The sequence below is a fragment of the Hemitrygon akajei genome, chromosome 11 (assembly GCF_048418815.1).
Source record: "Hemitrygon akajei chromosome 11, sHemAka1.3, whole genome shotgun sequence".
Lineage (NCBI taxonomy): Eukaryota > Metazoa > Chordata > Chondrichthyes > Myliobatiformes > Dasyatidae > Hemitrygon > Hemitrygon akajei.
Genome location: NC_133134.1, coordinates 44,644,204 through 44,665,398, shown reverse-complemented (window position 1 = coordinate 44,665,398; position 21,195 = coordinate 44,644,204). Strand labels below are relative to the sequence as shown.

Sequence of the window (21,195 nt, the reverse complement as noted above, 5' to 3'; positions counted from 1 at the left end):
CAGTGCACAAATACATAACCAGTCAAATAAGATAATTAATACTCGTATGAGAATTTTAACTGTGATTAACGTAAACAGTAAATATAATTACGTATTGGTATTCAAAAACGGATCAATATGATGTTGTGACATTCCTGCTAGTTTGTAGTGTCTAGTACCACAGCCCAATGCATCCATGCTATTCAGCAAGGTGTCATTTTTAAGAGAGCTGAAAGAAATTGGGAATTAGGATAAAGTTTATTTTGTGTTATTTAGCAGAATATACATTTTAAAGAGAATCACAAGCAGCATGGAATGGAGCAACAATCAAATGTTCCAGTGTCCATTCAAAATGCTGTGCTGTCTACAGAGTGCTAACTTTGGGAATTAGACAGTGAGGAAAGGATCGCCCATCCAAAATAATGCTATTTAGCAGGGGTGAATACTTAAGGAACTGAAAGCAGTAGGGAATGGGATACAAAGCCATATTTCAGTACCTGTTCTGGTTTGCTGCCTTCTTTACCAGTGAGAGTTCGTTCTTGCACTGTTGGAGTTCTTTGGCTGCCAGCTCAGATGGCTGCCACTGTCCAGAGCAGCCAAATACAGCTGTGGCATTGTAGGAGAGAGAAATAGAGTGCAGCCTCAAAAGAGAAATCCAGTGCAAGCAAGGGAAGAACAATCCCACAAAATACCCAGGGGCACTCCCAGAACAGGGTAACGGAACAGAGGAACAATTCCGAGAAACGCCGTTTATTATTTGTTTTAATATATATCTATGCATAGGTCAGCAATGAAATAAAACATCAAAAAAAATCATTAAGGGTTAATGACTTTTTGCCCCATGTAATATTTTTAATACCAATAAAAAATAAATTCAGAAAGCATACATATAACATAGATTGAGGGAATCTTTGTTCAACTTTGTTTTTCAAGAATGTATAGTGGAAAATAACTGGATTAAAAATAATAAAACACTAACTTTTATGAAAATTTTAATGCATATTTTATTTTACATCATTGCAACACTAAAATAAAGCCTGAATACTGAAATTGCCAACTTCAGGGAAAAAAAGGATATTCAACTTGACCAAGCTGCAGATAAATATTGGAAGAGAAAATGGCTTGACCTTCTAAAGAACTCTGGGCTCTATGTGCATAAACAAGACCTTGGTAGATTCAGAATTCACCCACAGGAACAGAAAGTGAGTGACAATGCGTCATTTTGTTTGATCGCCTTAAACGTCAATTTGATTCACCTACCTTTCTCCTTCTCCTTTAATGGCCATGTGAAACAAAAATGTTAATTTCAAGTCATGAAAATTTCAGCTCATCCACCAACTAGTCTTCGAAAACTTTAGAAAACTTTTTTAATTAATGTGTATTAAGAATTTCCTGATTTCACACATATGACTAAATTACCATCATGCTGTGAAGTCCACAGGTGCAAAGGTAGTATTTCTTTATTAGAAAGAGATTCTGCAAGTGCAGGAAATCCAAAGCAACACATACAAAATGCTGGAGGAACTCAGCAGGTCAAGCAGCATCCATGGAAATGAATAAACAGTTAACGGTTATGGCCATAACCCTTCATCAGGACTGGAAAGGAAGGGGGAAGATGCTAGAATACGAAGGTGGAGGGGGGGAGGAGTACAAGCTAGAAGGTGATAGATGAAGCAAGAATCTGGGAGGTGATAGGTAGAAAAGGTAAAGAGCTGGAGAAAAAGAAATCTAATAGGAGAGGAGAGTTGACCATGGGAGAAAAGGAAGGAGGAGGGGCACTTGGGGATGTAACAAGTCCTGTAGGTGAGCAGAAAAGAAGAGATTTGATGGGAGCCAGAGTGGGAAACTGAAGGGGGAGAGGGCACATTATCAGAAGTTAAGAGAAATCTACAGTCACTTCACCAGGTTGGAGGCGACCCAGATTATGAAGTGTTGGCTCCTCTAACCTGAATGTAGCCTCATCGTAGTAGTAGAGGATGCCAATACCAACGTGTTGGAACAGGAATGGCTATTGAAATTGAAATGGTTGGCCAAAGGGAATCCTGCTTTTTGCCATTGGAATGAAGGTGCTCGACAAAGTGGTCCCAAATTAACACTGGGTCTCACCAAAGTAGAGGAGGCCACATTGGCAGCACCAGATACAGTAGATGACCCCAAAAGATTCGCAGGTGAAGTGTTGCTTCATTTGGAAGGACTGTCTGGGGCCCAAAATAGTGGTGAATGGGCAGGTATAAGCACCTCATTTCGCCAGCAGGGATAAATGCCAGGAGGGAAATTAGTGGGGAGCACTGTTCCCTTCAAGCTGTGCCAGTGCATGGCGACGTCAGAACTGAAATGCTCCCATGCACATACCCTTTGTTACAATGTAGATGAAATTTTCTTTTATAATGTTAATATAAAGTGTCACACAATTTTCAGGCCATGCAAAAATTTCCTACTCAGAGCAATGGATGGTCTGCATAGCTGTTTTACAAAAAGAGGGAACATTGGTGGGAGGAGATGAATGAACAAGGAAATCACAGAGGGAATAATCACTGCAGAAAGCAGAGAATGGGGAGGGGGCGGGGGGAGTGAAGATGTGTTTGGTGGTAGTATCTCATTGAAGATGGCGAAGTTGCAGAGAATGATGTGTTGAACACAGAGGCTCAAGGGGTGGTAGGTGAAGACAAGAAGAAATCTCTGGCAGGAAGGTGGGGTGAGGGTGTTATGTGAGAAATGGAGAAGCAGGTGAAGACAGCATTAAAAGTGGAGGAAGGGAAACTCCATTCTTTAAAAAAGGACATCTCTGAAGTTCTGGAAAGGAACAGATATGGCAGAGACAAAGGAACTAATAAAAAGGAGTGGCATTTTTACAGGAGACGGAGTGGGAAGAGGTGTAGTCAAGATAGCCATGGGAGTTGGTAAGTTTATAGGTAGACGGTTTGGCTCCAGAAATGGAGACAGAGAGACCAAAGGGAGAGAGGTGTCAGAAGTGACCAAGTGAATTTAAGAACAAGATGCAAGTTTGAGGCTCTGTGGGATACTTTGTATATTCTACATGTTTTCATCCCTAAACTGAACTTTTCGTTACATCTTTCTATCAACCACGTACCTTCTAAAGTCAGAGAAGTACAAGTTTAATTAATCTATCCTTGCAATACTTTCACTATTCAAACCATTATTCATCTATTTTGATTGTTCATTAGGCCTGTGCATTAACTTCTAGAGTCTCAGAGTACTTGGTGGAATGCATTCTGCCTTTACTCTTTCAGATTCTAGGTAGATGATCTCAATTCTCTGAACTGATCTGTTTAATTAACCAATTTATATAATAAACTTCCTGGTCCTTTCTAGAAAATGTAAAACTTGAAATAACTTTAGGATATGCAATTCTATGCTTTCAAAATCATTACTACGTATTAGGAAAATTGGCAGTCCCCACCATCAATCACATTAGACAATTACTTATCACATCTGACCAATAAAATAAATTGCCCTTTCTCCTTACTTTTCAAAGCCTTGTATACCCAGTAATTAACAATGTATGGTACAAGGTTACCTCCATTCCATGCATGTAAATAATATTTAATATATCCACAAACATAACAGTCAGTATTCTATGCAGCATGTACATTACCTCAACTGTCCACATTGATGCTGACAAATTCCTATTTGACCAAATACTTAGTCTCTGTGCCCTATAAAATATCCAGCATCTTCCCCACAAATGATGCCAAGTTAACATAATTACATGGTTCCGGTATTCCTTCTTAAAAAGGAAACTTTAGCATTTTCCAATCAAAATAGATTTGCCAATATGAATTATTCACTCAGAAAACTGCTATCTCAATTTTACTCGTTCTGGCTGTTCCTTTATTCTTCTAAGAATGCCTCTTTATTTATAATCTTTTCCCCCTTCCCCCAAAACAAATCCTTTCTTCACCTAAAACTTCACAATTCTTTGCTGATTTCTTTTAATATATAGTTCTAACTAAATAAATAGTCACTATTTCTATTTATGAAAACATTTTGTTTTTAAGTTTTACCGTCTCTTACAGTGCCTTGCAAAAGTATTCAGCCCTCAATGCTTTGCTCACATAGATGTCTTTGATCAATTTAATGTAATTTTTATTTGTGAATCACATGCTCCTTTTTCCCTCAGTGGAGCTCAAAAACAGGATAAATTATAAAGCATAAAAAACTAAAAATACAAAGATTGAAATGTCAGCAGCTCAGAAGTATTCATCCCCCTTTGCTGAGTACTTAGATAAGCCACCTGTCGCAACTATTACAGGCAGGAGCATTTATTAGCTTTGCACAACTTATGGAGCAAGATCTGCCCATTCCTCCTTGCAAAATTGCTCAATCTGTGCCAACTTTTTTGGGGAGTGGCGATGGACAGCAATCTTAAGGTCTCTGCAGAGATGATCGAAGAGATTAAAGTCAGGAATCTGGGCCACTCAAGTGCAACAATTTTCTTCATTTGGAGCCACTCCATGGTTGCTCTGCAGTGTGCTTTGGGTCGTTGTCCTGCTGACACCTCCTCCCCAGTTTAAGCTTTCTGGTAGAGGCTAGTAGATTTTTATCCAGAGTCACTCTGTATTTAGCAGTATTCATCTCCCCATCAATCCTGAGCAGATTTCCAGTCCCTGCAGCTGAAAAGCATCTCCACACCATGATGCTACCTCCACCAAACTTCAAAACCTGGCCAATGTGCGATATTTGATTTACATCACACATATTGCTCAGTGCTAAGGCCAAAAAGTTCAACTTCAGTCCCATCCGACTACGAGACATTCTTCCACATATGGACAATATCTTCAAAGTGGTGCTTTGCAAAGTCTTGACAGGCAAGCATGTGTGTTTAAAATTTTTTTAGCCAGGGCTGCTTCTTTGCAACTCTTCCATAAACACCCTTTTTGTGCAAGGCCTTAAGAGGGTGTGGATCCATGAACTTTATCTCTAGTTGCAACCACTAACCTCTGCAGCTCATTTGAGAGTGACTGCATCACAATAGCCTCTCTTACAAGTGCCATACTTCTCAAACGACTAAGTTTAGAGGATCAGCCTGACATAGGCAATGTAGCTGTGGTTTCATATTTCTCCAATTGTTCATAATGGACTGCACAGTGCTCCAAGATACATTCAGTGCCTTTGAAATGGTCTTGTACCCTTCCCCAAATTTGTGCTTCCCTATTATCATTTCCTTGACTTGTCTTGATGCTCTTTCGTCTTTATTTTGGTTTTGGTCCGTTCTAAATCTACCATACTGTTGAACCTTGCAGAAAAGTGGGGTATTTATTCGTGTGAATTGATTGAAAACAGGTGATCCTCCATTTTCTACAACAAATTGGGTTAGTTCGTAAGGTAATACACCTGAGGAAAGTTAGCGTAGTAATTACAAAGGGGATGAATACTTTTTTAGTATTCCCATTTTGGTTTTTAATTTTTAGTAAATTGTTAAGTGGTTTTAGAATTTTTATTTTCATTTGACACAGTGCACAATATTTTATAGATTAGTTGAAAAAAATCCTACTTCAATACATATTAAATTTAGAAAATAGTAAGATATGAAAATACTTGTGGGGCACTGTAACTCAGTAGGTGCCCAAATGCTGCTTCACAATACAAGTAATGATTTTCTTCCTTAGGTGCATGAAGAACATTTCTATTGCAAGTACTTTTTTTTTTAATACTCCATACTGTTAATAGGTCTTTGCATTAGCAATTTCAAGGATTCCATCTAATTCTTTTTGAAATGTCTGTATGTAAATTTATAACCAATACCTCTCTATGTATCCACTCAAACCAAATATAAAATTAATTTATATTATGCTCACTATGTGCAAAATATTCATTATCAGATTGTTAATCAGTTATAGTTGCATCTTTGGTTTTCAAATCAGTCCTATTAAATAGAAAATACTCTAAAATCCACTCGGGTTCTTTGGGTAATTTGCATTAACCAAAACCTGATCAAGACTCTAAACAGAATGAATACAAAATAAATATTGGTCTTCAAAGCTGAAAAAATAAAGCATAAAAATTAGAAAGAGGAAATGATAAAAGCAACAGAGACAAGACTCAGACAAAGGACAAGAAGAAATGCAGTTAACGACAAAACGCATGGAGGTCTGTAATAAAGTATTCCAACGCCACATCAGAACTTTTTGTTGGTGACACAAGATAAAACTATTTCTTACTTCTAGATAATTTTAATTCCTGCATTGTTAGCTGACCTGTTATAAAATACAAGTCTTTTTACAGCATCTTGTTAATAAATACATTGAAATTAGCTTTCACTTACAGCACAAGTCCGTTTTTAGGAAGGAGGTGGATTAAAAAGACATATATTTCCATTATCTGGGCATTATTTTAGATATTTCAATCCTTTAATACCTTTATTCTGCACCATTAAAATATCTGGGACAATAATATTCCACTACAAAATGCATATTAAGAATAGTTAAATCCTATTAAAGTTTGATCAGAAAGATCGCAGCTAATTTATTCTGGATATTTAGATATGAGTAATTTAACCAGTGCAAAATACTACCATGTACTTAAAGGATTCAGTTGAACTTACATGAATACTAGTAATATACAACTCATATAGAAAATAATCTGCATTATACTGGGCAAGATTAACACCACTTACCAGCATACACTAGACCCTCTCTATAAGGCTTTCTCTGAAGTCACACAAAAAGCTCACTATAAAATAAAGATGAGTGTAGACTGCCATTTATATGGTTCTGCTATAGAAAGGGAGCCATAAGGAACATGTATTATGAGAGATTGCAGCATACCAGACAAAGTTATAGCAAGGACATAGTGTGGTCAATCCTACTGTGTTTAAACTATGAGGTATCTGATATTGATCTGATATAGAACATCTGTACAGTCTGAGAAGCCTACATGAGGGAGATTCTATTACCTACACTCTTGAAGAATCGATATAAAATGCAATAAATTTTCAAAACAAGTATATTAGGCAACCAAAAATTGATTATGGTATTTTCAAATTACATTGTTATTTGACTAAATTTATTGAAATAGTTCTACATTGGATTTAAAGCAAATTTTAGTACGGAAAAACACCAAAAACTAAATAAATAACTTACAGAAGGAGGCGGCGATTCTCTGCCAATCAGAGGTGTATTCTCACAGCGAGGGTTCTGGTAAGTTGTGTTCTGGCTCCTGCTTAATTACAGAGAGGAGAAAGAAAAAGTTACATTTTGTTTTGCTAAATAAGCAAAGGCGCATTGTCCTAAAAAGACTGATCTTGGGGAGAATTTGAGGTTTTTAATACCCAACATCTTTACTTATTTGCACTTCTATAGAAAATAGAACAATGAGGTTTAAAAAACATCAGTTGCGAACACTGCACTTTCTCTCTGCATACAACGAGATGCTAAACATGCCTAAAAATGGACTTTTTGCTAATCATCTACCTTGCTAATTTGGAGGGTTGTGACACAAAAAAATCACCTTTACAGATTCATTATGAAAAAGTATGAAATTTTATCAGCAATGGGGCCCAATTTGAAATCAGTCTCATGACAGAAACAACACAAGTATAAAAGCTTTCCTCTCAGCTTTCAAAACTAAAGATACTTCAAAAGTTGAGAAACAAGAACTATATAAGTTTAACTTGAGATTCTCAAGCAGAATGAGCTTTATTCATCAACTGTTGATAGTGGACCCCACTACTGATTAAATTTTAGGGTTTTTTCCATAATTATTCTGTAAAGGAGATTTTCATCAATATGCTCCAAATTTGCGATGTAGATGATTAGCAAAAGAATCTCAAAAATTCGTACTGAGAATTCAAATCATGAGGCATTCGTTGTAAATGGGTGTATGAAATCATAACCACAGTGATTTAAAAACTCAGGAGCCCATGACAGCCACAATTTACACTCGGTGGCCACTTTATTAAGTTGTGGAACCCGGTGCAGCTGATCCACTTCAGGTTTCGACATGTTGTGCATTCATAGATGCTGTTCTGCACACTATTGTTGTAACGCTTGGTTATTTAACTGACTGTCACCTTCCTGTCAGCTTGAACCAGTCTGACCATTCTCCTCTGACCTCTTTCATTAACAAGATGTCTTTGCCTACAGAACTGCCTGCCACTCACTGCATAATTTTGTTTATTCGCATCAGTCTCTGTAAACTCGTGACTGTTGTGTGTGAAAACCCCAGATCAGCAGTTTCTCAATACATATTGAAATCACCCTGTCCAGTACCAACAGATATTCCACAGTCAAAGTCACCTTTATCACATTTCTTCCCCACTTTGATGGCTGGTCTGAACAACAACTGAACCTCTTGACTGAGTCTGCTTGCTTTTATGCATTGAGTTGCTGCCACATGATGGGCTGATTTGATATTTGTATTAACGAACAGGTGTACTGAATAAAGTGGCCACTGAGTGCATGTTCCAGAATTATCAATAGAAACTGCCTGTTATTTTATGTTTAATGCCCCCTCTCCACACACCCAAAAGTGTCTCATACTACAAAAAGATTATGATGAGAAAAATTGGAATAACACCCCTGTTGGGAAGCTATATTGGATAAAACTAGCAGATAAATGGCAATAGAAACAAATTCTGCTCAGACAGCTAAACAAAGTTCCCTCCATAGCCTGACCATTCACAAAAAATCTGCATAATGATTGATTATACCAGATTCATACATAAAATAATCTAACTTAAAGTTTTAGAACTCTTCTGGACTTGAACACTCAAGGAAAAATTGTTTAATTTCAATCAGGCATTCAAAAAGCAGGAACTCAAAAGGAAAGTGTAGTTGCTTACATGTATTCTGTGACTGGGGCATTGCTCACAGTATGTGCTGCAGCAGGGATACTGGTCTCGCTACCAAAACTGCTCCCACAGCTGTAGAGACTAGGCATGTGAACTCTGTACAGATTGTCATGCTGCTGCCGACTCCCTTGAGGATTCACAATATCATCATCTCCATCGTCGTCAACGTGACCCCTTCAAGAATAGGGGAGAACAAAGAACATCAGAATCAAGCAAGCAAGCCTTATTTAAACTGACCTGACATTTTATTTATTTTTAACACACATTTTTGTAGAGTTAGCATATTCATTTTGGATCAAGTGCTATGGTGTTAAATGTGACTGATATAATGTTTGGATCTTGCTTTTAATATTGTTTTTGAGTTCAATGCTGATTTTTTGGTAAACCCACATTCATCCTTCAACAGTATTTATGCAGTTTTCCGAAGAGCTCTGTACAGATTGTGTATTGTGACAATATTGGAGCCAAAAAAACGTGAGCCAATAAAACTCAAAAGGTCAACTGAAGGGGTAGCCAATCAGGGCCAAGGCAAGCGAACAGGGGCCTATATAAACACCAGCACTCCCAGAGAGAAACACCAACTGCACACTGAGGATGTTACCTTGACCGGTAATAAAACGTCTGCAAGCTCACTGCCAAGCTCAGCAAACACCACAACATCAAATATTAGATCTTTGTACCAGATACCCTCTGTAGATTTAGCATTATCAGCCATTACCACCAGCTACATAACACATCCATGAACCAGACTGTGGCTTTAGCTGCCCCAAATTCATCCACAGATCAAACAGACCACTTGTTATAGTAATCCACATTATTGTTTGGGACGCTTGTACCACAACATAATGGAGGGAACATGGGCCATTGTCTGTCGTTGTCGTGGCTATCCCTTGAGGTCGAGGATGATGGACTTCATTCCGCTGATCTATTTATGGGCTCTCAAGTGGCTTACAAGTCCAATCTTGGCTTTGAAAGTTCTTCCGCATTCAGGACAGGCAGTTCCAGATGGCAGATCAGGCTTTGGTTGTTGCTGCCTCTCTTTCCATTTTCTTCTCTTCTCTTCTAATTCTGCACATCTATTGGCTTCAAAAGTTGCTGTTCCTTCTTGGATGATAGTTTGTCTGAGTTTCCTATCCTTGGCATTGGTTTCCCAATTGTTGACGTCGATGTTACATTTCTTCATGTTGGCTTTTAAGACGTCTTTCAATCTCTTCTGTTGTCCGCCTCTTTTACGTTTGCGTTCTTTAAGCTGGGAGTAGATTTGTTTCAGCAGACGTTCGTCTTTCATCCAAACAATATGACTGCTCCACCTTAGTTGATTCTTGATGACATAGGCTTCAATGCCCGTTGTTTTTGCTTCATATAGCACGCTGACGTTGCTTCTTCTATCTTCCCAACTGATACTTAAGATGTTTCAAAGACAGCGTTGATGGAACTTTTCAAGTGCCTTCAGATGTTGTCAGATAGAACCAACAATTCAACTTGGCGAAACAACCCTGGAAAACGTGGACCACTTTCCGTATCTTGGAAGTCACCCCTCCTCCAATGTCGACCTTAATGATGAGATCCAACATAGTCTTAAATGCGCTGGAACAGCTTTTGGATATCTCCAAACAAGTCTTTCATGATCGTGGCATCCAAACAGACACCAAAATGTTAGTATACAGAACAGTGGTGATCCCAACGCTCCTGTACATCATCTGTAAGGTGCGATTCTGTGAGCATGTTAGACTGTGGCTTTACTGTATTTGAAGTAGATCTCTCCATTTAGAGAGTCTCCAGAAGCTGGTGAGGAAAGTCAACCTGGTTTAGAATGATGTTTCAATGCCAGAATGAGGTTCATGATGGGTAATCCGACTAGTTTTATCCTTTTTTTAAGACCAAATTTTAAAATAACCACGTTGGATCTCAGAAAGTAGTTAATATTCAAACACACTCCACAAGTCTGTTGACAAATCTATGTCAGACCAATTAAGGATGACAAAGTTCCTTCCCTAAAAGAGATTACTGAATCACTTGGGTCTTCTCTGCAGTTTTCCCAGTCTATTAAGGTTAAGACTGATCTACTTGGGAGTGTCAACATTATTGATTAAATTAAATTCCACAGCCACTGTGGTGTGATGTAAACATGTCTCTGAATTAGTAGTCCAGGTATCTGAATTACAAATTTCATTCATATTTTACCATTTTTGATTCAAGTTATTCCCCTACACTCTCCAGCAGTTTGAAGGAAATTGTTTTAGAAATCACAGAATTGTTATGGCAGGGGATGAGATCATTCACATTAAACCGATTTAAAGCACTAGTTAAGCTTTAGTTGGAGAAATGCAATTAATTCTGGATATCAAAGCCTCACTGAAGGTATTGATGGAATTTAACAATAAATTGTTAAGCATAAAAACTTGTTTCACAGAGAACCTCAAATATTAATCTCAGAGCAGAGATGGTTGAGGCGAAATTTAATGAAGGTAGAAGAGGAGATTATTTTCCAAGTGGCATGAAGTTTGTTAACGAAAGAAAATGAATACTACATGTCAAAGCATTATTGATATGAGGATTTTTTTTAAATCACACACAAATTTATTTTTAAAAAAGTGCTGAAATCAGATTTGGTAATAACTTTAAAATGGAAACAGGAATAACACCTGTATGAAAAGAAAATGTACAATGGAAAGAGCTGGCACAGATAGATAGGTCATGTTGCTACCTCCTGTGTGATTCTGCAACGCAGCATAATTTGGCAATGATAATCAGATGTAGACCAACCAAATAAATAGTTCTACAACCTCAGCACCACCTCTTTCAGCCCATCTAAACTGTTTGCCTGATATTAAAAACTAAATAAGTAGAAGGTGCCTTTCAATAAAGTAATAGGAATATAACAGCTGGTGTATTTGATTCCACCTACAAATCCTATCTCCAAGCTACTGCTTTATCCCAACTCTGAAACTGAACAAGGCTAGCTGCAATCCCAATATCATCTCTGGAAACTCCTGATCATCTAATTCCAACACCAGTACCATCTACACCATCAAGTTCATAAAACCACGTCTAAAGCTCACAAATTTGTCTTTATTTCCTTTAAATTTGACAATTCAACACACCTCTGATCATTTACTCTTTACTACTCCTTATAAACTTAAAACAATTTAAGCCTCTTAATGCCTGGATTTTAGCTTATAACCCTACATTCATTACTTCTCCAGTTTAGTAACACTGACTTGAAAATTCTAGTTCTTGTTTTAAAAACCCTCCATCATTTCCCAACCTCTATAATCTAATCAACTTCATAAGGCAGCAAAACATTTGGACCTTTGCAATTATGAATACTTTGACATCTGTGATGCTTATCATTCAACTAAAGACCTGAAATTCTCTTCCAATACCCCTCTATACTTTTTTCCCTCCATTAAGATGCTGTGATCAAGAGGCGGACATCCATTCCACAAATTCCTTGCACATCACACTTCTTTTGGTAACCGTCTTGTAAAACACCTACATTCAAGGTGCTTTAGAAATGCAGTTGGCTAAAGAGTGTATATGTCAGGTCATTTCCATGGCAATGCAGTTTTCATTAAAACTAGAATTTCTTTTCTTGAAGGGTTGCACGACTTGAAATTCTCTACATCAGACAGCTGTGTTTTAATTATATTCAAGACAGCAACACACAAATATTTGGTTTGTTTTCAATGTGATCTGCAAAGTTTGTAGCATTTTGTGCTTTCAATTCAGATTCACAGGAAGTGTCCATATTTTCAGAGCTCAGAATTTGGTTCACAAACACAGATGAGATGCAGTATGGAAGTTCTCATAGTTTTCAGAGACCTCCCAAAATTCTGTGGAGAAGACATATGGAACAAAATATTATAAACATTTTATAATATGGTCTTACACTCACCAACTCTGAAATTAATGCAGTATTTTCTATAACAGGTAAATTGGTTAATTACCAAAAAATATGCTGGGTAAAGTTCATTCTCAAGGGAGCCAAACTGATTATAGAGATTGCAGTGGCAACTGAGAAAGCATTTACCAATAGAGGGCACAATAACTCTGCTACTACTTTGGGAATACAGTTTTCATGTTATTGCAGTAATTGATTTATCTATGCACTCCAAAAAAATTAATGTTTTGGTGCTGGTGTACTTCTATAGAATCTTGCTGACCAAACATACTGTTTTCATTATTTTTTTTAAATTTGGGATTATCATGTCTTGAAACTCTGCTAAATAGTCTTGTGCAAATTTCCATTACTCTAAGCCAGGGGTTCCCAACCTTTTTTTATGCAATAGACCAATACCATTAAACAGGGGTCTGGGGACCCCAGGTTGGGAACCCCTGCCCTAAACAAACAAAGCTGTCACTCTCCTTTTCAGTAGATAAGCATTCCAAATTATCCACCATTTAGACGATGGAAGTTAATAAATACACAAAGTGCTTTTAGGAGATGAAATACAACATCACCAAGTGACCTTGTTGCATCATAATTGACCCAAAAAGGCCAGACACTTATGTCAACCTGATGTTGTTACCAATTTTCCCATCAGTTTACTTTCTGCAGATAGGCGTACCCTTGCTACTGGTAAGGTGACCACAGTTCTTGGATTGATGAAATACTGACTTTGCACTGAGAAGAAACTCTATGATCTTGTATGAAAAAAATATATATACACATACACAAACAGCAATAGGTCACTTGTCCCCTCAAGCTACCTCCACCATACAGCACAAGTATGATTGATCTGAATGTCTTCTATCTGCCTTAAAGCATATTCAAGATTTCTGCTTCCATTTCTCTGAGGTAGAGACTTCCAAAGACTAATGATCATCAGAAACAAATTCTCATCTGTCTTATTTCTCATTTCTAAACAATACTAAGTTCTAAATTTTCCTACAAAGACAAAACATCTTCACATTTATCCTATCAGGACACTTCTTGCAATTTTCAATCATGTCCCTTTTCACTTGAACTTCAGCAGATAGAAGCCTGTTGTGCCTAATCATTTCAGAATCAGATTTAATATCACTTACACATTATGCGGCAGCAGTACATTGAAATTCATAATGAATTACAGTGTGTATATATGTTAAACAAGTAGTGCAAAAAGAGAAAAAAAGTAGTAAGATGGTATTCATGGGTTCAAAGTCCATTCAGAAATCTGATGGCGGGGGGAAAGCTCTTCCTGAATTGTTCAGTGTGTGACTTCAAGCTCCCGCACCTCTTCCCTGATGGCAGCACTGATAAGATAGTGCATGCCCTAAATGATGGGGTTCTTAATGATGGATGTCACCTTCTTGAGGCATCGCTCCTTGAAGATGTCCTGGATACTACGGAGACCAGTCCCCATGATGGAGCTGACTGAGTTTACAACTTTCTCCAGCTTATTTGGATCCTGTACAGTGCCCCCCACCCCAATACCAGACAGTGATGCAACCAGTTAGAATGCATCACAGCACATCTATAGCAATCTGCAACTGTCTTTGCTGACATCCTAAATTTCCTCAAACTCTTAACAAAATATAGCCATTGCCCTGTCTTCTTTGTAACTGCATTAATACATTGGGCCCAAGGTAGATCCTCAGAGATGTTGACACCCAGGAACTTGAAACTGCTCACCCACTTCTGATCCCTCACTGAGGATTGGTGTGTTCCTTCATCTTATCCTTTCTGAAGTCCACAATCAATTCTTTTGTCTTACAGACATGGAGTGGTGTTGCTGCAATACCACTCAACTAGCTGATTTATCTTGCTCCTGTACACCTTCTCTTCACCATCTGAAATTCTGCCAACAATAGTTGTGTCATTCGCAAATTTATAGATGACATTTGAGCTGTGCCTAGCCACAATAGAACAGTGGGCTAAACACACATCCTTGAGGTGTGCCGGTGTTGATTATCAGCGAGACGAGATATTGCTTCTGATCCGCACAGTGTGTGGTCTTCCAGTGAGGAAGTTGAGGATCCAGTTGCAGAGGGAGGTACAGAAGCCCAGGTTTTGGAGCTTTTTGATCAGAACAGTAGGAATGATTGTATTAAATGCTGAGCTGTAGTCAACAAACAGAAGCCTGATGTTAAGTAATAGTATTGTCCAAGGTCACATGAAGAGCCAATGAGATCTCATCCGCTATCGACCAATTGTAGGCAAATTGCAGTGGGTCCAGGTCCATTTCTTCATAATGCAATCTGCCCATTCCAAGCATTAGTCTACTAGTACTTCTCTGAAGTGCTTCCAATTCATCAACATCCTTCTGCAAGTAGGAACCAATTGTGTATATAATACTTCACTGCTCATATCATTACCGATTAAAACTGAAACATAACCACCCCATTTCTGTAATTAGTTTCCATTACAATAAACAAGATAGCTGTCAGCTTTCCTAATTACTTGCTATACCTCACTAACCTTTTGTGAATTGTGCACTAATCCCTCTGTATTTCAGAGTGCTACAATCTTTCATCATTCAAATAAAATTTCTTTTTATTTTCTATTGCCAAAATGATCAGTTGTAAATTTGCAATTTTATACTCTATTTGCCAGATCTTACAACACAGATTTGATCTATCTATAGGCTTTTGTACTCTCCTTGTGATCCATTTTTGCACCAGCAGCAAGTGCAACTTGTGTGCCTCCAAACAACTTAGTTATATAAAATTGTATAAAAGTTAAAGCCCCATAGAATGGCATCAACACGAGTGATGCCCACAGGCTCAATAAACTGATTAGAAAGGCTGGTTCTGTTTATAGGGGTCAAACTGGACACACTGGAGGCTGTGGTAGAACAAAGAACCCTACAGAAAATTCTGGCAATTCTGGACAATGTTTCTCACCCTCTGCATGCCACCTTGGCTGACCAGAGGAGCACTTTTACAATAGATTAACACAACTGTGCTGCTCCAAAGGGTGCTGTGAAGTCATTCTTACCCTCAGCTGTTATGCTTATGAGTCAACCTGAGTGATGACACCCCTCCTGTTAGATTGTCTGAGGTAACTTATTTTTTTTTATTCTTTCTTACTTCTCTTCTAACATTTGCATACTTGCATATCTGTGCAATTGTAATGCTACTGTAACACTAATTTCCTTTGGAATCAATAAAGTATCTATCTCTCAGATTCCTCTAGAGCACCATTCTTTATCCTTCAACAACCAGAGAAAGACCCATTTTTGGCTACCTTGTTTCCTGTTGGCCAATCTTCTATGCCATGAGCATTTATTTTCCACAATAACCTTCTAAGCAGCATCTTATCTGAGCAGTATCCAGTAACTTCTGGAAATCTAATGCACATCAACTAGTGGTTGTCTCTCATTACTTCCATGTTCTCTCTTCAAAGAACACCAATAAATTGTTCAGATATAATTTCCTTTCACAAAACCACAATTTCCCCCCACCCCTCCTCATAATATAACAATAATAGAACCTTCTCTTTTTTTGTAAATTAAAACCAATACCTGAACTCAATAACACTTCTTTAATTACGCAAGGATCTAAGAAAGGATATGCTGCAATTGGAAAGGGGCCAGGGAAGGCTTACGAGAATGATCCCAGAAATGAAAGGGAAAAACTAGTTTGATGCTTCTGGGCCTATACTTGCTGAAGTTCAGGAAAAAAGGGCGGGGGGGGGGGGGGGGGGTCTCATTGAAACCTAATGCATTCTGAAAAGCCTAGATGGAATGGACGTGGAGAAGATGTTCCCAATAGCAGGAGAGTCTAAGACTAGAGGGCACAGCCTCAGAATAGGAGGACATTGCTTTAGAACAGAGATGAGGAGGAACTTCTTTGGTCAGAGTGGTGAACCTATCGAATTCAGTGCTGTCACAAGGCATATTTAAAGCATAGATTGATCGGTCCTTGATTAGTAAGTGTGTTAAATGCTTTGAGAAGGCAGGAGAATGGGGTTGAGCTGGACAATAAACCAGCCATGACTGAATGACAAAGCAGACTTGATGGGTCAGATGTCTTATGGTCCTAGAACAATTCCAACTGGGCATTCATGAGCCATCAGAAAAGGCCACCTTCAACTTGGAGCATGACTACTTCAAATTCAAAAATACCAAAACTGGTGAATCACCCAGCACCAATATCCCAAGGTCACCACTGACTTGTCACTAAATTGGACCATCCATGTAAACATCATAAAAATGACAAACAAATCATAATTAGTGGATTCTACAGGAAGTGATGTTCTCCCTCACTTCACGAAGCTTTTCTATCAAAAGGAGTCAGGGATGTGACGCAATACACTTTCTTTAGTGGGTGGAGAGAATAGATACCCAGCTCAAAGCTACTTGCATGATGGCTCCCTACTTCACCACTTTAAACATTCTTTTCATCCATTACAATGGCACCACCACAGTCCCATCAAAGTTTCCAAATTACTACTCCAACTCTACCATCTCAGAGGACCGAAGAAGTAAGTGCCTCACAACATCAGCATATTTGATGCTGGCTCCTTGCTAATTGATAGAAAAGCTTTGCAAAGTGATGAAGAAAATCACTTGCTGATTTGTTTGTAATCTTTAAGATATTTACATGGTTTGTCCAATTAAGTGACAAGTCAGTAGTGACCTTGGTACATTGGCACTGGGAAATTAGATACGGAGAAACCAAACCACTGTGGGATTTCAAACCACTGATTAAGCAGGAGTTAATTAGACACAAATTTGATGGGTGAATGTGACTTGATACAAGTTATTTTAAGATCGGAATGATCTCAATTGTGTAGTAAGTAAAATATATGAGGCAACAGAGCCATGCAGTTTTATCATTTAAATTCAGTTCAAACCCAAAAGGTACTGTTAAAGGCAGATGGTAATAGTCGTTAGCAAAAGGTTTTAAGAGAAACTCAGCAGTTGCCTGAATACAGCTCTTTACTTTGACCTTTTATTGCATCTACGTTAAATATTATACAATTTTTTGAAATTCTAATTCTTGCTCATTGAATGGCCAGTTTTATTTCAATTGTTCTTTTTAAATTTATTAACACAATTAAAGTAATACCAGATGTAAGTAGTTCTGTACTCCACTGGAAACAATATACACATATATTAATATTAAATATTTGACCCCCCCCACACCAAGGTGGAAAAAATGTTTACAAAAATTCAAACAGATAATAATGTTAATACCATACCTCTTACTCTGCTTCCACGTATGTGGAACACTGCAGACAATTGAACTCAACATCAGTGCAGTTACAAAGGAGAATAAAACCAAATAAATTAGACCTTCCACGCCATCGTAGCAGAGTCCCGTCAGAGCCTGCACATAATCCTGCAGTAAAGAAGGAAGAAATATTGTCCAGAAATACAGATGGAAAACCATAAGCCAGAGTCACGGGCAACATGGTTGCGTAGCAGTTAGTGAGACGCTATTACAGCTCAGGGCATTCCAGAGTTCGGAGTTCAATTCTGGTGCCATTCCAGAGTCTCTGGATATCTTCCCTGCAGAATGTGCAGGGGTTTTTTTTGGTCCTCTGGTTTCCTCTCACAGTCCAAAGAAGTACCAAATAGGTTAATCGTTGATTGTAAATTGTCCTGTGATTAGCTACGGTTAATCGCATTTGACAGGAGTTGCTGGGGAAGCGTAGCTCGAAGGGTTGGAAGGGCCTACCCTGCGCAAAATAAAGTTCCAACTTGTGAAGTATCAGTTTAGGTGCTGAGAGGGGACAGGACCATCAAGATCGCCTGCAGTACTTCAGGCACTGACCTCAGCAAGATTCATACACAAACAACTATGGAACATGTAAACTTCCACAGAATGCATCACCGAGAAACAGTGAGGAATTGAAGAGGGAATAACAAAAAAATGGCATCTTCTAAAATACTAAATAAATTATAAAGCTTCCCATTTTATCAAGTTTGCCTTACAATATTTTCAGCTGGCAGGAAACACCGGTCAGAGAAGTGGAAGAGAATGGATTAATTTTAACAGTGTTAGTCTTTTATTGCTCTTTGCAAAATCACAACCTTATACACTCACCATATGAAGACTGCGACAATCAACCAGAGCAGTCAACTGCTGCAGGGTAGTCTCTGTCGAGTTCAATACTATTTGAGTCCGTTCCAGATATTCCTATTAATACATTTAAGCAGTGATCACCTCGTAAGTACATAACAATTAAAATCATGCATTTAAAGCATACATGAACTCCCTTTTAAGAAAAGGAAGTGCTTACTGGAAACCTATGAGGTTAATAGGACTACTGAACTGATAACGTACTAAATAAGTTGATTTCAATACTGGTCCAGCTTAGATTGCAAGATTCTGATAATTATGGGTGTGCAGACTGCCTCAAACTACAAATCTAATGTAATATTCCATACATTATAATGGCCTAAGCACACAAGATCTAGGTACACATGATACATAAAATTACACATGACTAGTCCATCCTGAAATTTAACTTGCTTGCCGTTTGTTCTAAGCACACACTATTGGCGAGATGCCAGTCTCATCCAGGATATGAAAAGGGATAACTTGTGGTGCTTGCCTTGCTAATAATTTTCCACTCGATTTGCATTGATAACTAAACCAAAATATTTGGGGAAGTAAAATAAGTTAGGGTCCAAAAATTATTATATATTAGTGAAAAACACTCAGGCCTGCAGGTTTTTGCTCCAGTAAAAAATCTTAAATAATGAGAGAATGATCTGCACTCTGAGATAAACAAGCTTAACATACTGAAGATCCTGGGGTTAAATCAATTTTCAAATGAAAAGTTTCAGTCTGTCACTTTTGCCTTCCATCAATTTTTAGTCCTACAATTTCCCTCCTTTCAAAGTACCTTCTTTTCATTTTTTTTAAAAATATTGCAAACTCTGCTACATTAAACTTTCCAAATAATAGGGTAATTTTTAAATTATTTCTTCCAGCAAGATCCAGAATATAGGTTTTTGTTGGGAGGTCTTGCACAGTGCATTACAGTTCTCTTGGTAAAGATCACCAACTGAACTGACAGAACGGCTTTAAAAACTGAATTCAAAATGTAATTAGTTCCTATTTAACAAGTTGAAAGTATTACAGGATTAAAATAACTACATTGTAACAACAAAAAGACTAAAAACACAAAAATTGCATTTAAATTAACCTCATAATATCAAACAGAGATTCTTAATTTTGCTTAACATAAAATTCCGGTTATAAGCCGAGAATTTGGCCCTAAATTTTGGTCCTAAAATTAGGGTGTTGGCTTATACAGAGGGTGCCAACTTTGGAAAAATGAATACACGGAAGACAGGTCATATTTACTGGCTGTTTTAGAGTCAAATTCGTTCCACTATTTACGCATGAATTCTTGGAATGATTTGTTTAAACTCACATCTAGTGGCTGCAGCACGGACGTCAAACCACTGGGGATGACTGCAATGTCCATATTTTCAGCATTCAATGCTGCTTTTGTCTCACATGACAAGTGCACTTTGAACATATCCCAGACAAGTAGTGACTTTTCCTTCCTGAAACCTTCGGGACATCGACACCACACCTCTTTAACCCACTTCAAGCAACCCGCTTCGTCCATCCAGCAGCGTTCTTGAATGTAACCAACAACACCCCGCGGGAATTTTCTGAGCAATCTTTGTTTTTTTGTCTCAACACAAGATCACGTCTATTCATAAATCGGGTGCAGCAACTTCGCATAGCTTTGAAATTTTTGCTAACCTCACCGTGTTTTTCAGCCCATTTCAATCCTTGAACTTGAATCATTTCTCTGGTAACAATGTATCTGGACAATCGCTGGTGATTCACCCACTCTAAAACTTTCTCTTCCAGTTCTGGCCACTGGCATATTTTCCCGTGGTTTGCACATTTTGTCTTTGGCATTTCCCTCAGCATCTCCTCCGTCTTTCTCCACTCTCTCATTTGTTTCGTTTACACTAAACTTCTTAGCAGCTGCAGAGTTATTCATTCCTTTAGCAAAATCAACAACCTTCAGCTTGAAGCCAGCATCATATCGCATTTGTTTTAATCTTTTGTACACGGCGGTCGCAAACTCAATACTGAGTACACGTACTGATCCTGACACCCCGTGTTACGTTTTAACGAGATTATGATGGGCGCTAAATGGTTTCATGGGAGTTACATTTCAGAAGATTCTTTACCATTGGGAACCTAATCGAAAACTTCCCTCCCTGATTTATTTATTAAGAATTTGCCTATAACGCTCTACAATGTGCAAGCCTATTTTCTTAGCAGGTACTGGTTCACAAAATTTCCAGGTTCCGGATCCGACAAAGCTGAGTACCAGCATGTGAGATCTTGTGAACTTTTCTGGTTAAATCAAAAACCTCTACAAAAGGAGTCAGCTTATACACCGGAATTTACGGTATCTTTCATCCTGCAGCTGATTTACACTCATTTCTTTCTATAAGTGCACTTGTATCAGGATAACCACAAGCAATCAGTGG

The 21,195-nt window shown here is 38.1% G+C and overlaps 1 protein-coding gene across 4 annotated transcripts in view; it reads right to left on the bottom strand.

The window, feature by feature from the left end:
• Nucleotides 1–21,195, bottom strand: part of LOC140735558 (protein tweety homolog 3-like) — a 182,396-nt gene that overhangs the window by 15,598 nt on the left and 145,603 nt on the right. Inside the window, exons 10-14 of one of the 4 annotated variants that reach the window (XM_073060747.1) lie at nucleotides 18,770–18,862; nucleotides 17,922–18,061; nucleotides 8,783–8,965; nucleotides 7,083–7,161; nucleotides 477–585 (exon numbers count right to left, since the gene is read on the bottom strand). In XM_073060747.1, the coding sequence (XP_072916848.1) occupies nucleotides 499–585; nucleotides 7,083–7,161; nucleotides 8,783–8,965; nucleotides 17,922–18,061; nucleotides 18,770–18,862 (582 nt within the window). In that variant the 3' untranslated portion in view covers nucleotides 477–498. The remainder of the gene's footprint in view (nucleotides 1–476; nucleotides 586–7,082; nucleotides 7,162–8,782; nucleotides 8,966–17,921; nucleotides 18,062–18,769; nucleotides 18,863–21,195) is intronic. The other 3 variants (XM_073060748.1, XM_073060749.1, XM_073060750.1) reach the window with 3 other exon arrangements.